Raw genomic sequence first — 16531 nt, 5'->3', positions numbered from 1 at the left:
TTGTGATTTGAATAAATCAAAAGACAGAACAGAACGAAAAATAACCAGAAAAATACGTCTCTCCTACACGCCAGGGCCTGCATGCATACACACTCATGCCAGCGTAATGAAAAGACTCCATGGCTCCCATTAAAGGCAGGGTAACGCCTACTGGCATAAAGTCAAGTATCTGGCTGGTAGAGAATCTCCGGCCAAAGCAACCGGCAAAACTGTGATTGGTTGAGAGCGGACATGCAGTTATGGGCTGATGCCGCTCCTCATGAATATTCAAAACTTCGCTCCTCCACGAGGCTCCTGTCTACTTGCATTGCAGCTGACAGTATAGCGCCTGTGTTTTTATCTGACAAAATTTCGCTGTGGCACCATTGAACAAGAAACACAAATGACTCCTCATTTTGAAGCCGTATGTTTTCTGTCTTTTTACGTGTGAAAGAGGGCTAAATCCGGCTAGCATCTTCTTCAAGCTAACAAGTCAAAGTAGGCTATAATTAGCTTTAGCTACATTGCTACATTTTCCATTTGAAACAACGCAACGTTCGCTGGAAAAGATTGCTAGCTAGCTAAATGTGACAAGCGGTGCCTTAGAAACTGCAAGGTAATGTCAATTTTTGCTTGCTTTGCTTATACAGAAGTGCAAATGTATAGATAGTTAACCTAAAATTATTATTATTATTATTTGGATGAGCGAATTCGCTGTATAGGAATTGTTTAACGTAGTTGGATGTGTCACACCCTTTATGACCTACCTAACATTAAATATAATTTACTTGTCGACTGCTTAGTTTCTAACTACAATAACGCTACCTTGTCCCTGCAGAGCTGACAATCAACCTGTTATCTGTTGGTGTTATTACAGGTCACTGGAGTCTGATTACTACCTCAGAAGCAAAAAAAAAAAAAAAAAAAAAAAACGCGGATTAACTGGTTTTAGGAACGCCCCTGGGTGTACAGCAGCCTTTTTATAAGAGCGGACACGCAAACCTGACTTTATTGATCAGAAACAAACGGGAACCTTGCGACCATAGAGACCAGCTGGGTTGACAAAAAGAACTGTGACGGGCACCGAGCGTCACAGATAAGGCTGAACAAAACGGAAAGCGTCGCTGTCACGGCTTTTGTCCGCAACTTAGTTCTGTTCCGTAGTGCAAGTTTCTTTCGCTAAAATCCAATTTGGCAAGGGGCTTAGTGCATCGCCAGACAGCAGAAGGTGAGAATACAGGAAAGCGGCATTGTCGAAGCTGAGATTACTGCTGTTGGCAATTATAGCCGTTATCTGCAGCTGGTGGTAGCATAGGCTACTGCACTTTTTACAGGAGAATAAATTAGTTCACCCCACTCGCAGAAAAATGATGCAGATTTCTGACTCCTACAATCAGAAACACTCCCTCTTCAATGCCATGAATCGCTTTATTGCTGCAGTTAACAACATGGATCAGACCGTCATGGTGCCCAGTCTTTTAAGAGATGTGCCACTGTTGGATGAGAAGGAGGTGGATTCAGTCAGGACGGCCGGAAACGGACCGGATGCCTACTTCTATGACAGGGACGTGTATAGTTACTACGTTCTGCTGAAGTCCATCAGAGACGATATCGAGTGGGGTGTGTTTCAGGCCGAGGATAGGAGGAAGGATAAGGTCGACATCACTGCCCTGGACCTTTCCAGAATGGAAAAGGAAGGCGAGGGCGAGGACCTGGAGAAACTTTTTCACTACCACCTGAGCGGACTGCACACGGTTCTGTCCAAGCTGACACGGAAGGCGAACACCCTCACCAACAGATACAAGCAGGAAATCGGCATCGGTAGCTGGGGTCACTGACTGATGCGGATTGCCTACGCCAAAATCACCACAAGTTCGCCCGTCCATGATCGGATTCATTTTCGTGGATTGGAGTGAAACTTCCCGCGACTGATGAAGTTCCGAAGAACTGAATGGGCGAGATCAAGAGGCGTGATGGGAATCGACTCTACTGCTGGTGGTTCAGTCGTGTTTTTAATAACAGGAAACAAAAGATGTTCTTGGGTTGGTTGATGTGTACTGCTTGCTGTTTGTTCTTTGATACGTTACATTTCCTGCTTTTTGCACTATTTCTGCTATTGTATGTACAACATGTACCAGACCAGGGATAACTTGGTGGCTTGGCATTCAAAATATGTGTAGACTAATTTATTTATGTAGGCTAGTAATCGCGCAGTGTGTATGTCAGTGTATGTACTGTATGTGGCCGTCGAAGCTTTACGTTTGAGATATTAATGGTATGCACTTTGATCTAAATCTCCCGTAAGGGGTGCGCGCTGAAGATTTGAGCTTATAGTTCGCTAGTCTAATGATGCTGGGTGATCAGACACTGTAAACTACTGCAGCTGACCCATGTCGTTACTGCAGTGAGGAGGCTTCCATTGTAGGCTACTTACGCCAATGACTCCAAAGCCTTAAAATATAATAATAATAATAATCTGTGAACTGGAATCAGATGACAGTTCTATGCTTCTATGCTGTGAAGAGTATTGATGGTTCCATGAGGTTGAGTAAATGCATTTACAAAGATGCCGTTATTATTAGTATCCGCACAAGTACTTTTTTTGTATCCAAAACTAGTATACAGAAAATAAACATCTTTAAACAAAAAAACAAAAAAAGTATTTCCGAATTTATTAACGAGTCTTTTGTTTGCTTTGGATTGGACATCTGAGAGTATTACTTAATTAGGTGTTAATTTATGGTTTAAGGTAACATGAACAAAGCCATTAGTCACTTTAAATTCTGATCAATCACCGGCTGAACTAGCCTACCCTTGTGCTTGCTAAATGGATGTATTTTTATAGCCGTATTAGGTTAGTTTTAATCACATATAGAGAGCGAGAGAGCGCAGTTGAGAGAAGAAACAAGCAAAACATTTAATTTTTGTTGTCTTAATAATAGCCTATTTTATTCATGGATCACAGCTTACAGAAGGGCACATAAAACATGCTTTATCATTACTGGTCATGTGCAGCAGTAATGGACTATAAGGCCGTCAATCAGTACATCAGAACTGCATAAGTGAATATGGTTTGAAAATATGCAGACACAGAAGTACATTTAGGTCAGTTAGCCTGATATGCCTTAATTTTGGAGTCTACAAACAGCATTGAAGGGAATAATTTGCTCTACATATATATATATACACCAAAATATGATCAGGTGCGTGTAGAGGTATAATGAAGTGACAATGGAAAGCACTGCAATGCTAAGGTAAGGACCTGAATTTAAAGCTGTGAAGTCACTCCAGGCAGCTGTGAAACCGGTACGGCACGCGGACGATGGTTTCCGTAAGGAACAGACCTAAAGGTTACCAAGTGCAGCTTGTATTTCACAAGAGAGTCGGTCGTCTGGAATGAATTTGACTTCGCAGGAACGGGCTTTTCCATTAGTTGATATGCCTTGGAGAATGTTTGATTAGTCTATACAATTATGACATTGAAACCAAATTACAAAGGACAATTTATAGTCTTTTTTGGAGATCACAAATAATCCGATAGTCCAATTCAGCCATTTCCTACAGTGAAATTCACTGACCGTGCGTTGTTCCTAAATGGTCATTAATCGATGGTGCCTATGCATTTGAGTGTTTCCGTCTGTAGTTTTGAGAATCGAAACAATTGCGGAGTCAGGCCAATGCGAGCTAAACATTTTCTCCAAATAGGCTAATGGGGGGAAAATGGTCAACTACAACAGCTGTTAATTAGGCTATGCTTTTGACACGTTTTGTGGGTGCAAAAAGCTACAACCAGAACTCCCGTCTCATTGACAAGTTCTGGTTGTAGCTTTTTGCAGCCAAGAAACGTTATTCGACGTGATGGGGTCTAGGTTCGTCTAAATGAGCCTGTTTCCTGGAAATGGTTTCCGGGCAAGTGTGAGCTAGGCTATTTTAAAATATGAAAGTCATGTCCTTAAACCTTGCTCAATGTAAGCCTGCGCTTTGCCAGGAACACGAAAGAATGATCCATCACCTGCCCGCTCAGCATAGAGGGGGAAAAATAAGATTAATAAAAAATAAAATAAAAAACCTGCGTTGCTGAATTTACGCAGGTCTGTAGTTATGGGTACGCGTAACGGATTGATCATTACTCGTCGGAAACGAGCCTACTCGACCTACAACTCTGTTGTAAATTGGCGCCATTTATTAATTCATCATACGCAAGAAGAAACGAATTAAGATTAGATTAAATCTAATCTATTTTAAGACAATTAAGCAATATATTTTGAAACGCATGTTTTGATTACAATTATCCTTTTTGTTGGTAAGCCGTTGTACATGTGCATGGGAATAATGCCCCAGGGGCTAGTGCATGAGATGAAGTCCCAGGGGCTAAGCATTGCGCAGGTTGAATGCCCTGCGCTGAAGGAAATTGCCCGAGGCGAATTTAGGCTACTACCTCCGCCAGTTGTAATGGAAATCTGCGTTTCAAAATACCCAATTCAGTTGCAAAAATTACTTTACTTCCAGCAAATATCCCATACCTTAAACCACTCAAGTCTTTTTAGTAGGCTACTTCAAGCGGGTTAACCTAACATTAAAATTCCGTTTGGTTTTAAGTCAAAATGGTCTCTTGGCTTGGTTGCTATCACGGATAGCTAGCTACTCAACTACTTAATTATATTCAAAAATGAAAATATCGTGCAATCACTCGATCTGCGGAAAGACTTGAAAATCACCACCCTCAGCCTGTAGCTCAGGCCCCGAGACCCAGTACAGAATGCTGTTGTCTGTTTCTGTATCCCTGCCAGCACGTGAAGAGTCGAGCCTGAGTAGAGCTCTGTTTCCAGGAGGCGCTGAGCGTTGTAATTAGACCGGCTAATCGGCAGGCGGGGGGAGAGAGTGACGCGGGGGGAGGGTGGCATATGTTACTGTTTTGTCTCATTATACTGCGTCTCGTAGGAAGGGAGGGAGAGATAGAGGACCGGGTTACTCCGTCGCCCCGGACGACGGCGACGAGTCTACAGGCACAGCTGGGCCGCTGTTGGCACGGTCCGCAGCTGGCTCCGACAGCGCCAGGGCGCTCCACGTCCAGCCATTCTTCGAGAGTTCAGCCCGTTCAGCCTCCACGGCCTATATGCCAGCTCTGACGTCATCCTATAGAAATAAAGGCTTCAACCCCCGCACATGCACACCAACAGAATACACACTGTTTTGCGCTCTTGTTAATTCTAGGACAATAGAAAATTGATCCAAAATGCAATTTAATCCATACTTAAGACGAGCGCGTAGGTTACAACTGGTAACCTACCATTAAGAGAGGAAGCCAGTTCAGATGTGGAAAGACCAGTGAGGAAGTGAAATCACATGCATTCTTGAAGATTACAGGGCACTAATTCTTGTGCTTCATAACAAGCACATGCCTGTGCTCATGTGTAAGTGATTGCATGCATTCACAGGCATTTGACTGGAACATTCTGTGATGAGTCAAAACAAAAACAGTTAAAATCCTGATGTCTCACCCATAGGCTAGCAGAATCAAGTGTGGTGAGCTGGTCCAATGACCAATTTCACTTCTCCAGGAAGCTTTAGTATAAAGGTAGATTGTCAGCCAAATACATTCTCATATAATGTCATACCTATGTTTCTGTGGCTAACTGTCCTTGCACATGTTTTGAAGTGTAATCAAGCTTTGCATACATACCTGTACTGCAGAGTTGGTTATTGTTCTTATTGAATTTCTTTGCTCTGATAATCAACAGAATCTCTCAAAGATACATCCACATGACCTTTCTTTTTCTTGTGTTGTTCCTGTCCACCGCAGGACAGCGGCATGTTTTTTTTTCCACAAGCCCCACGCATGCGCCGCTAGACGCAGTGGCCTTGGCAGAGGTCGGATGTTCAGGAGAATGCGGTTAGCTGCGATAAGCATTAAATCGGAAGGGACACCTGAGCCTGCAGCCGCCTAACACCCCCCCCCCCCCCTCCCCTTTCTCTATGAGACTTCACAGCAATCCACCCTCATTCCCGCTTAATAATCACTGTAATATTAATGCTGATTATTAAGATTTCCTAAAGGCCGCCTGGGGCTATCATTTTTCTCTGATGTCGGTGTCGGCCGGTTTGATTTATAAAGTGCTAACAGGTGCGCGGAAGCCTAAGGAACCCTGGTTGCAAAGCGGAGAGATAGGTGCCTGTCAAAGCAGAAAAAACTTTGTTCCTGCTTTTGTCATCTAAAAAAGATAAATGAAAGCAATGTGGGTTGCCAGGTGTGACCTTTTAAAGTACTGTTTTTATAGGGAAGTGAGGTTCTACTCTGGTCCTGAATCTAATCCTAATTATGTCAGTGTCCACTGCAGATAGGCGTCTTCTGCAGGCTGCAGCTATGGCCCATGAAAGAGGGTTTCACACCAGACTGGGTGTTCTTTTGTGCAAATACCCCCCCCAGTTGAATGTCTAGGTCACCTGCTGGGTAAACTACGTGACACAATTGGCAAACAATTACACATGACATTGGCAATGTAGGACAACTACAATGTACACAGATGTCTTTAATAAGGTACAATATTTTTGCAGCCAAAATGCTTATATAATTATATAATTCTTATATAATTTCAATGATCATTTGCAAGTTGACAGCAGAGGTCAGACCAGTTGGGTGAAGAATTTGCAAGCTGACCTAGATTTTCATTATCATTACATGACTTTTTTTGTGATCATTATCACTTGTGGGTGCCATTGCCAAGCTAACTTTCTAGAAGATTCCAATGCTATTTTATCATATCATGCATCCCAGGCAATGTTAATGTGAAATAATTATAGAAAAATGTCTTCGTTAACCAGAACTATTTGGAAGTACTTTTAGAACAAATGATCAAGTCATACCTAGATATTTGGAGGAAATGCAACTCAAGCTAATTGCTACTCATACAGTGGCAAATGGTGGGTTTGGGAGGTAGTTCTTGCTGTTCAGACTCCACTGTCTGCAAACCAGATGTGTATTTGAACAATCCTGCCTACAAGAGCTTTTTAGTGGATTTATTTTATTTATATATTCAATATTGCTTAATCTATGATGGCATGTGGTAAATAGATCATTAATTTCCAAAACAGAGAGTTGGAATAAGTATTTTAAGGAAGCAACAGAATTGCGTGGAACTGATCAAAGTTAGAACCTAGTCTGGTTCATTTATTACCAATTTCCCACCTGCACTCTTGTTTGCACCAACTATAACACATTATTTCAAGCTTAATTAATGAATAGCAATATGCATATTAGTAGTTATAAGCATGAAAGCAAGCACAACACCAGCTTTTCAAATGACTTTCATGGCTTTTGGATTTCTGGAGAAAAGTGCTGACAGTGGATGACAATGACAGTAGATCATATAAAACAGGTTTGGCCATTGCTCGCCTTCTCTTCCGATACTGGATATCTTGTTAGAAGATCATATCACGGAAGGTTCCCTCTGTACAGGACCAGAACATTCAGGAATGCTGCAATAAATTGTGCTCTAAAGAATGCAGAAGCAAAACGTGTGCCTGAGTGCATGCACTTATTCTAAGAACAGACGCCCAGTCATTTAGATGGTCAGCGCTAAATTACATAACCAACAGTGGTCTCCCTCCCATTAGCTAGTAGTAAGCATTTGTGCAGCTTTTTAATGGAAACAAGCATTGTGCACATTAAAAAGAAAGATAAAACAATTCCTGACCTATAGCCAAATGGCATGTGGGACTTATGGAAATCATGCGGTAGCTATGGTGACACCACTTTTTTTCACAGATATAAAAACAATTTAGAAACACCTGTCTAGCTGGCTGCAGATGTAAAGTAAAAAATAAAAAAAGCCCAAAACAACCGTTTATAGCACTTTAAAGTACATGGTGATGTTCTGCTGGAAAGGGTGCTGGGGTAACTTGTGAAGGGCATGCTGACCCAGCTCTGCTGATGCTGCGGAATACAGATGTTCCCAAGCAGACATCCCTGGCGTGTAGTTCTCTGCACTTTGACAGATGATACAAGAGCCTGTGACACACACAGTCTGGAATGGTGAACAGTTTTCAACAGGGGTGATATGTATGCGTGGTTCCCTGGATTCTCAAGCAGTTCAACTGACCATTCATCAGAGCTCTCGCAACTTTGGTCTAGTTCTGCGGGCTAGTGTTGAAAACACTATGTACAATACTGGAATATGAATAAGCACACAGTACATTAGTACCCTGCAAGTTCCCTGTCATTTAGTAGGTGCTTGACTGGTGTGATCAGCAATGTGTTATTTCAACAATAAAAAGTCAAACAGAAAATACGTTAAATGCAAAGTAAAGCACTAGCACAATTACAGGTCACATTTGGGTGGTATGTATCCAGACATCAGGGCTTTCTGTCTTAAGAAATTAACGAGTTGACCTCTGTTGACCAATGAAATTGCTGTTCAGAAACTTTTTTTTCTTCAAATAAAGGGCATGTTATGTTTGAACAATTAATACATTTGTGGATTCATTTGGCAGATACTATTTATCATGAGCAATTTGTTTTAAAATGTTTCTCAAAAGTTTCAAAATGTTTCTTTTTTATTGTTATGCAGTTCTGCTTGACAATCAGTTGGCCACAGTGCTGTCTACAGACTTGTAAATGAGTGCAGTTTCAGTGAACCACAGTTCATCATTTAATATGGGCCTATATGATGCTGGGCAGAAGGCATTTTGTGTTTGTAGACTTGCAGTATATGGTCATTGATCCAAGCATAAAATGTGTTCTCTGCCAGAAATGATGTATTTGTATTTGAAAACCCCTTGCCAAACCTTTTGTGTAGGCTTTATTCCTGAATGTGTCATGATGCAGTAATTTAAAAAAAACAAAACTTTTGTTTATATACCTAGTGTATTTGAGTGTTTGGATGTGTGTGAGACATTGAGTGTGTCAGTCATGTGAAATGTCTAGATTGCAACAGCTTTGCCTGCCCCAGCTATCATAGATCAATCTCACAATGCATCTACAATACTGTAACAAAGTTCATCTGACTGTTTTAAATCAAGGCATCGTTGAAAGAATGATTGCTGAGCGCGTTGTGTTCCTGCCCCCAGATGCGGCCATTTTGAATCTGTGTGCAAGGCACACCTTTGAGCAGCTAAAGAATTTCTCGAATATATAGAACTATGAAAGAGACTGCCAAGGTTATATAGGATTTTTCCCCATTACCCCTACCTGAGAAGAGCAGAATTGGATGAAAATGTGTTGTAAATGACTGGCTTAAACCTGCCACGGATGACTGAATAGAATAATCAAGTCCGGCTTGAGTCTGAGGTAATCAAAATGTCTTAAGAAGACTCCCCCAAATGACTTGTGGAGAAAAAAGTTAAACTTTTCTTTACACCTGTGATCTTCAGTATCTGATGAATTTGTCTACCAGTATGTTTGCAGTTGTGCACGCACATGTATGTGCATATTTGTGCTGTGAATGTATTGCATGTTCCTGTGGGTTTGTGTTTGTATGTGTATGTACAAATTCCTCTGTGAGTGTGTGTGAGACACTGGGAATGAAAGAGAAAACCTGAAGCTAGATAGGAAGTGAAGGAAGGAGGGAGAGAGATGAGATATGGAGAAAGAAAAAAGGAAAGAAAAAAAGATACGCTCGCAGAAAGAGGGGAAGGAAGGCGAGAGCAAAGATGAGGAATGAGACAGGGATGATGGGATCACAGGGGAGGGGGTACGTGCTGTAATTTCTGTTCTGCGGTAGATGCGTGTGCCTGAGCGAGGTAGGTAGGAGAGAGAGAGAGGGAGAGAGAGAGAGAGAGAATGGAGAGGGCCAGCGAGAGACAGAGAGGGAGGCTTTGAAATCTCATTCCCCACAGTCTCGTCAGTCTCCGGTCCCAGTGCTGTGGTGGTTCGGCAACGTGGGGCCCATTAAATGCTTACCCCCCCCTCCTCCTGCACTCACCCAGATTGCAGCAAAGCACTTAAGCTCCCCTCGGCACTTTTTCATGTGACGGGAGCCTGATGGGGGGGTTTCAGGGGGGGTTGGGAGGGCACACGTTGCCAGAGGCTCACCGCAGGGCCCGTCCCCTGAAGCGAAATCTGTTTCGGAAGTCAGGTTTGGACTCTCCGGCTGTTCCTCACGGAGTATCCGCTGGAAAAAGGGGGGGGGGGGGGGGGCATTGGAAAATGGATTCCCTGACACAGCGTGGAGCGTGACTTTCCGCTAAGCTCCCTAATCCTCCCCCAGGAGCCAGGTGGGGCTCGGAGGCGAGCCTGTGAGTGACAGGTGTAGGGTGACGAACAGCCCAACCTGCTCAGCCTCGTTAGAGACACTGGGGAGTGACAGCAGCAGATAGTCACACACTGTTGCTGTGCACGGACGCACACACACGCACACACACACACACACACACAGCACTATGGCGATCACGCACGTTTATCGCACCGATAGCCATACATCATTATAGCGCCGCAATGTGAAAGCTAATTAAAATTATACCACCGGATTTATGTACGCCGTGATGTTTATCGAGGTCGTGATCGTGAAACGATTTTGTGCTTCTCCGGCGGGAGGCGAGCGGCACGCGCCGCGACAAGCAGCCCGGCGTGGCGCTGGCGCGCGGCGGCGGAACGTTCCGCGCCTGACGGGCAGGAAAGCGCGCGCGGCAGATTTCGGCGAGGGTTCCCGGCCTTCATTTACCGCCTAATTAGCTTTTAATTACCCTTTACCTTCGGAACCGGGCGTGGGGATTCTCTCAAGTGTCCCCTGAAGCAAAAAAAACTCTATTTCTGATGCCGCTGTGGCGGAGCCCCATTCGCACACGCGGACTTGCAGCTGCTAAAAAAAAAAAAAAAAAAAAAAAAAAAACCCTGCTGAGCCTTTGAATCCTACGTACCCTCAGTCAGTCTCTTTTGGTTTCTGTTCCAGTTCGCTTTACTTTATTTGCATGACAAATGGACATTCACATAACCAAAGCATATAAGCACGTGTGCATGTGTGTGTGTCTCACTGTTCTTCAGGAGGAAGCAGGCCATAATAATCTGCCCTCTCATTACTAGGCAACAGAACCACATCTGAGGAGGATAGACTGCAGGATTCTCTCTCAACACCAAATGTCTTCAAATCAAGAGATGATCCAGTACCATGGTGGGAACTAAAAAATATATATATTTGGTGCGAAGACTGCTCTCCACACCAATACTCCATTAAGCAGAGCCAGTGACAAGAGTAGACTTCCACGAGAACATCTGCAATAAAATTGGTAGTATTTCCTTTGATCTGGTCAAATTGAGCAGGGGGTCTGTTAGTTCACTAGACCATAAAATCTATAAAATCATAACGTATGCGGAAATTTATAAAAAGTTAATCTTTGTGCTATGAATTCCATTTTTTGCAAGTGTGCAGAGGTGTGATTTCCTGTTCTTTCCCAGGTGACTGGAAAGTACCCAGAGATTCTTTGTTTATTAATGGTTGACTTGAAACTGTAGATGCAACATGTTCTCTTGTGAGTGTAAGAACTAACCTGATATTCTACCGTACCTGGCTGAATGCAAAAACGTCAGACAGGATAGTCAGTGGGAAAATCTCTCACTCCATGTTTTTGCAAAAGGGGTGGCTGAGAACGTGTAACTGCTACAGGGGGACTTCCCTGTCTGGCTGGTCATTGTCATATGGTCTGTGTGTGTTTTTGAAAAAGTGGGATGATTTATTGGGGCCCTGGGCCAACATTTATACATAGACACTGTCATTGTCTGTGGCACGATTCGCAGCCCCAACGTGTGTGTGTGTGTGGGTGCATGCGTGCCAGTCTTCTTACATGACCCACATTCACAAAGGGTCTCAGAATATGAGCTTATCTGGTTTCAGCTGTTCATATCCCAGCCTCATCATTATGAGTGAAAAAGGCTAAACTTCTCCTAAATTAGCACGCTACTCTGAGACACTCAATGAATATGGACCCTGGGCCTGGATTCATGGGCTGCATGCTCCACTGTTTGAACGGCAGAGAAATTTTTAAACAGCATCTGTCTGTCTGTCAGTGTGCATCTGTCTGTGTTTGCCTGTGCGTGTATGTAACTGCCAAAATAAAGGAAATACTAACCGTACTATCCCTCTCTCTGAGAAGACAGACTGCTCTTGATGAAACTGCCAGCTAATGACCTACATTAAAAAACAGAAAAACATTACCGTGTCGATGCCTTTAGGTTGCTAGGGTACATAATCAATTATCTCAGAGCAAGGAAACGTTTACAGCGGTGTCATTTTGGAAACCCTCACCCCCACCGTCATAGCTATCGATCGTTCAATAAAGGTCTGATTCCGTGCCATTTTGATCTGCCCCATCACACCCACCGCCCCCCACCCCCCCCCCCCCCCCCCCACTTCCCCACCCCAAAGTCTATTTCACTTATCCGCCCGTTATGCTCTCTCCGGGGAGGCACCGCTGTGAATCAGCCCCCTAATCAATTCCGCCCGGGCTGTCTCGCGGCGCTCCGCGGCGCTAGCGCGTAATGATTATCTACAGCCCCCAGTCAACCTGCCGCCGCCGCGGACCGTCCTGACAGAAGTGGGTAATTCAATTAGCGCCGACCTTCCGCGGGCTGCTCGCGCGACCCAGTCGCCGCGCGGCTCATTAATAGGATTTGCCGGCGGGGGGACGGGGGGCGGGATCGCCGACCGCGAGCTCGCCGCAGCGTCTCGTGCTCGCGTTTTCCCTCCGATTCCAAACGGACACGGCGTCGGCCGAGTCGCCGGGGAAGAGTCCGTTTCGGGGGCTCGTAATTGCAAAACTGTTCGCGTCAGCCGCGCGTCCTGCATTTGTAATTGTGCAGCCAAGTCATTCAGGCTTATCGCATTTCCTGGCTTACTGTAATCTTTTTATATATATTTTTTTTAAATCTCCTATCAGAGCTGTCTGCATCTGACCCATAAACCCTAGTGCTCTGTTCCCTTTTACAGGTGTTTATTTATATGAAGAACCTCTGGATGGGCTACCCTTAGACACTGGTCATGCCTGAAAAACAGCTAGTTATCTTGTGTTGCAAGACTGGGTTGCTTTTTTTTTTTTCGTCCAAAACTCTATGCAGGTATAAGATGCCTTGAACTGGAAATTCTCATAGTTCCGCTTTGTCTTCACACCCTGATGAGCACAATCAATAACCCAATATCCCTGCATGCATGTCAGTTGTAAGTTCACTCTTGAAGTGAAAAAATGCCAAGCCTAGTCCTTCGACTTGTTTCTTTTTCTAAACCTCTTTCAACAGACAGACACAGAGAAAGCGAGAGAGAGAGAGAGTCCTCATTGGGTCAGCCCTCATTGCCCCCTCTCAGCACTGAGGGGCATGTGTACCTCTCCCTTCCCGGGTGGTAAAATGCATATCACCCAGCTTTCATTATGCACATCCACCTGAAGGGCTGAAGAGATCACTCCAGAACTCTGATATCACCAATCCTTTCTTCCCCCACCCACATATATCATTTCAGCAGGTTCACATTGATAAGGTAAGGCATGGAAGCATGTCTGTGTATCATAGCGACCAGTCTCTATTTCCGTTTCCTGTCCAGCTTACACGGTTATAAGCATGATGTTTTTAGGGCAGGGGGTGGATTTTCCCCCACACAGGTTTGCTTGTGTGTCGCAGCACGACTTCTTGACCTTTACCCTGTGACCCCAGTGAATGGCGTTCCCAGGACTCCCCCCAATTTCTTTTAACCAAATACGGAGGACCTGCCAGGACGAGCCGACCTCTTCTCCTGCACGGAGGAGAACACTTGGCAAACACGAGAGAAGCAGTGCTAACACGAGCCTTCATTTGATTTAGAGTTTAACATATTTTTGCAGGGGCATTAATGCACAGCCAACCCCCCCAGCATAGGGACATAGAGGCATCTTATCTCACTGTACACGTGGGAGCATAAACAACCTTTAAAACATATTTTATTTTTCTGCATTTTTATTTTTTTATTTATTTTTAATAAAAAGGAGAGGATATATTTTGGCGTGGAGCTTGCTCCTTCTCCCCCCAGCTCCCCGAAGCCTTTTTAATCAGCATTTTTATATGCAAATGAAAAAGACTCAGGCAGGAGAGGAGAGCGTCGCAGCTCTAACAAGCTCCGGGCAGGATGAAAATAATAGGTTGCGTGGAGCGGCGTTTCCAATAGCTACCGTGGCGCGTGCGGCGGTGGCGCGGCGGCGCGGCTAACAGGCCCGCTGCGCTCATTGTGTATTCCGCACCACGCCGGGTGGCGGAGCGGAGCGGCACGCCAGCTGTAATTTGATTGCGCTGGGAGTGAGGGAGGGGCACAGAGCCCCCGCGCTGCTGCTGGTGCACGCGTGTGTGTGTGTGTGTGTGTGTGTGTAGGTGTGTGTGCGTGTGTGCATGCGTGCGCGTGTGTGTACGCGTGTGTGTGTGTGTACGCGTGTGTGTGTGTGTGTGTGTGCGTGCGTGTGCATGTGTATGTGTCTGTGTCTCTGTATGTATGTGTGTGTGTGTGTGTGTGTGTGTGTGTGTGTGTGTGTGTATGTGTCTGTGTGTCTGTATGTGTGTGTATGTGTCTGTGTGTGTGTGTATGCGTGCGCGTGTCTGTGTGTGTGTCTGTGTCTGTACGCCTGCATGTGTGTAGATGTGTCTGTGGGTGCATGTGTGTGCGCGTGCGTGTGCGCACTCCTGCGGCTATGTATGCATCATGTGTGCATGTGTGTGGGTGCACATGAGTGTGCGTCCCTGCGTGTTTGCATGTGTGTGCGAGTGTGCATGCGCCTGTACGTTTGCACACACTCACACACGCATCCGTGTAGCGCTGCGTACGTGTCGGCTGAGGCTGAACTGCCCTGCGGGCCGGCCTTCATCTCCCGCCGTCAGGCACGCGCGGGGCGCACCGCTGGAGGCAGAGTGTGTGAGCCGAGCGACTGCACGCGTTTGAAAAGAGCAGGAGTGGGAGCGCAAACAGAGGAGCACAGAGAGGGGAAGAGATGCTCGCCGGGGAAAGGTGAGGAGACACCCACAGACTGGCAGTGCGGGGCCTCTGTGGGAGCCAGGCTTTAGATAAAGGAAGAAAAAAAAAAAAAAGGAATTTTATTTTCCTTTCATATTTAATCATCCTCAAATTCTGCTACTGCACTTTTTTTTCTTCTTTTGCATTACCAGTTTCTAAGGTTTGGCTCTATACGTTTTTCATGGGCGTATCAAAGCATTTTGTACCGAACTGAACAGAGAGAGTGAAAGAGAGGGCTTAACGTGAGTGGCCCCCTGCACGCTGATGCTGGCTGATTACGCTGTGGGGCCCTGGCGGGCACACCCTCACCCCCGACCTCTTCACCTGGAGCTGCGTTTAGCACCTCAAGTGCTCAGAGGCACGGCCTGCTGTTTAAAAACACACCACCACATCTCCTGTTCAAGCTCTTTTTTATTGTTTTTAATTAATGAAGTGGGAGGTGAGCAGCGCTGTCCTGGTGTGCAGTGTGGGCCCTCGGCCTCCTGGTGTTCTGCTACTGCGTCCCTGGAGCTCTCCTCTGGTCCCATAGAGCAGGAGCTCCCAAGCTGCACGTCGCCAGGCGACACATGACATAAACAAACAGGAAACGCAGTGGAAGAGCTCTTCCTGTGTCCAGTTCATCGCCTGTTGCACCAGCGCTGCAGTGAAGGTGTAAACAGGTAAGGAGAAAACAGGTAACCACGCTGTGGAGCAGCGCCTGCAAATCATTACGCTGACCTGACGTTGAAATTGAAATGCTTTCTCTGAAACTGGGCTTAGCGGAGAACACGCAAGCAACTGCACTGACTCCTGCCCCCTGAAACTCCAGCGATTCCCCCAAATTGGACTCCTGCAGCCTCGCCTCTTTCCCCCCCAGTCTTAAGCTTGTGAAATACCGGGAACAAAAAAGGCAAATGAACAGTTCAAAGTGTCCCCTGGGCGGGGCTGAGAGATGGCCCCCGTGTCCTCTGGGCGGGGCTGAGAGATGGCCCCCCTGTCCCCTGGGCGGGGCTGAGAGATGGCCCCCCTGTCCCCTGGGCGGGGCTGAGAGATGGCCCCCGTGTCCCCTGGGCGGGGCTGAGAGATGGCCCCCGTGTCCCCTGGGCGGGGCTGAGAGATGGCCCCCGTGTCCCCTGGGTGGGGCTGGGAGATGGCCCCCGTGTCCCCTGGGTGGGGCTGGGAGATGGCCCCTGTGTCCCCTGGGCGGGGCTGGGAGATGGCCCCCGTGTCCCCTGGGCGGGGCTGAGAGATGGCTCAGAGACACCGGAGTGCGCCAGAGCCCCCGGCTCTCATCAGCCCGCACTGCGGGAGTCATGTGACCCTGTAATACTTTCTGCGGCGCCTCAGATCTGCGCAGCGCTGCGCTTCAGAACCGGATGGATCTCCTTTGGGCGAGACCAGGGCGTTCCGGAGACATGAAAGGAAACGCGCGCTCTAGCGCTAGCGCTCGCGAGCTTCACACGGCTCCCGTTCCCGCGGGAACCCGTCCGCTTCAGCAACCGGAGAACAGGTTTAATAAACGCCGCTGGGAAACGCAGGGTTAATTGAATTAGAAAAGAAGAGAAAAATCCCTCATGGGCAGGATCTGTGAGAAATAACAGAATAAGGGCACATTGGAG

General features: G+C 46.1%; 1 protein-coding gene across 1 annotated transcript; it reads left to right on the top strand.

The window, feature by feature from the left end:
* The first annotated feature begins 276 nt into the window (after positions 1–276).
* On the top strand, positions 277–2622 carry LOC118214627 (mid1-interacting protein 1-B-like). Its single transcript, XM_035394744.1, has 2 exons — positions 277–595; positions 857–2622. Exon 2 carries the CDS (start codon positions 1347–1349, stop codon positions 1815–1817), a length of 471 nt encoding a protein of 156 aa, XP_035250635.1. The 5' UTR covers positions 277–595; positions 857–1346; the 3' UTR covers positions 1818–2622.
* Positions 2623–16531: the final 13909 nt, after the last annotated feature.

The sequence above is a fragment of the Anguilla anguilla genome, chromosome 15 (assembly GCF_013347855.1).
Source record: "Anguilla anguilla isolate fAngAng1 chromosome 15, fAngAng1.pri, whole genome shotgun sequence".
Classification (NCBI taxonomy): Eukaryota; Metazoa; Chordata; class Actinopteri; order Anguilliformes; family Anguillidae; genus Anguilla; species Anguilla anguilla.
This window is presented reverse-complemented; position numbering and strand designations above follow the sequence as displayed.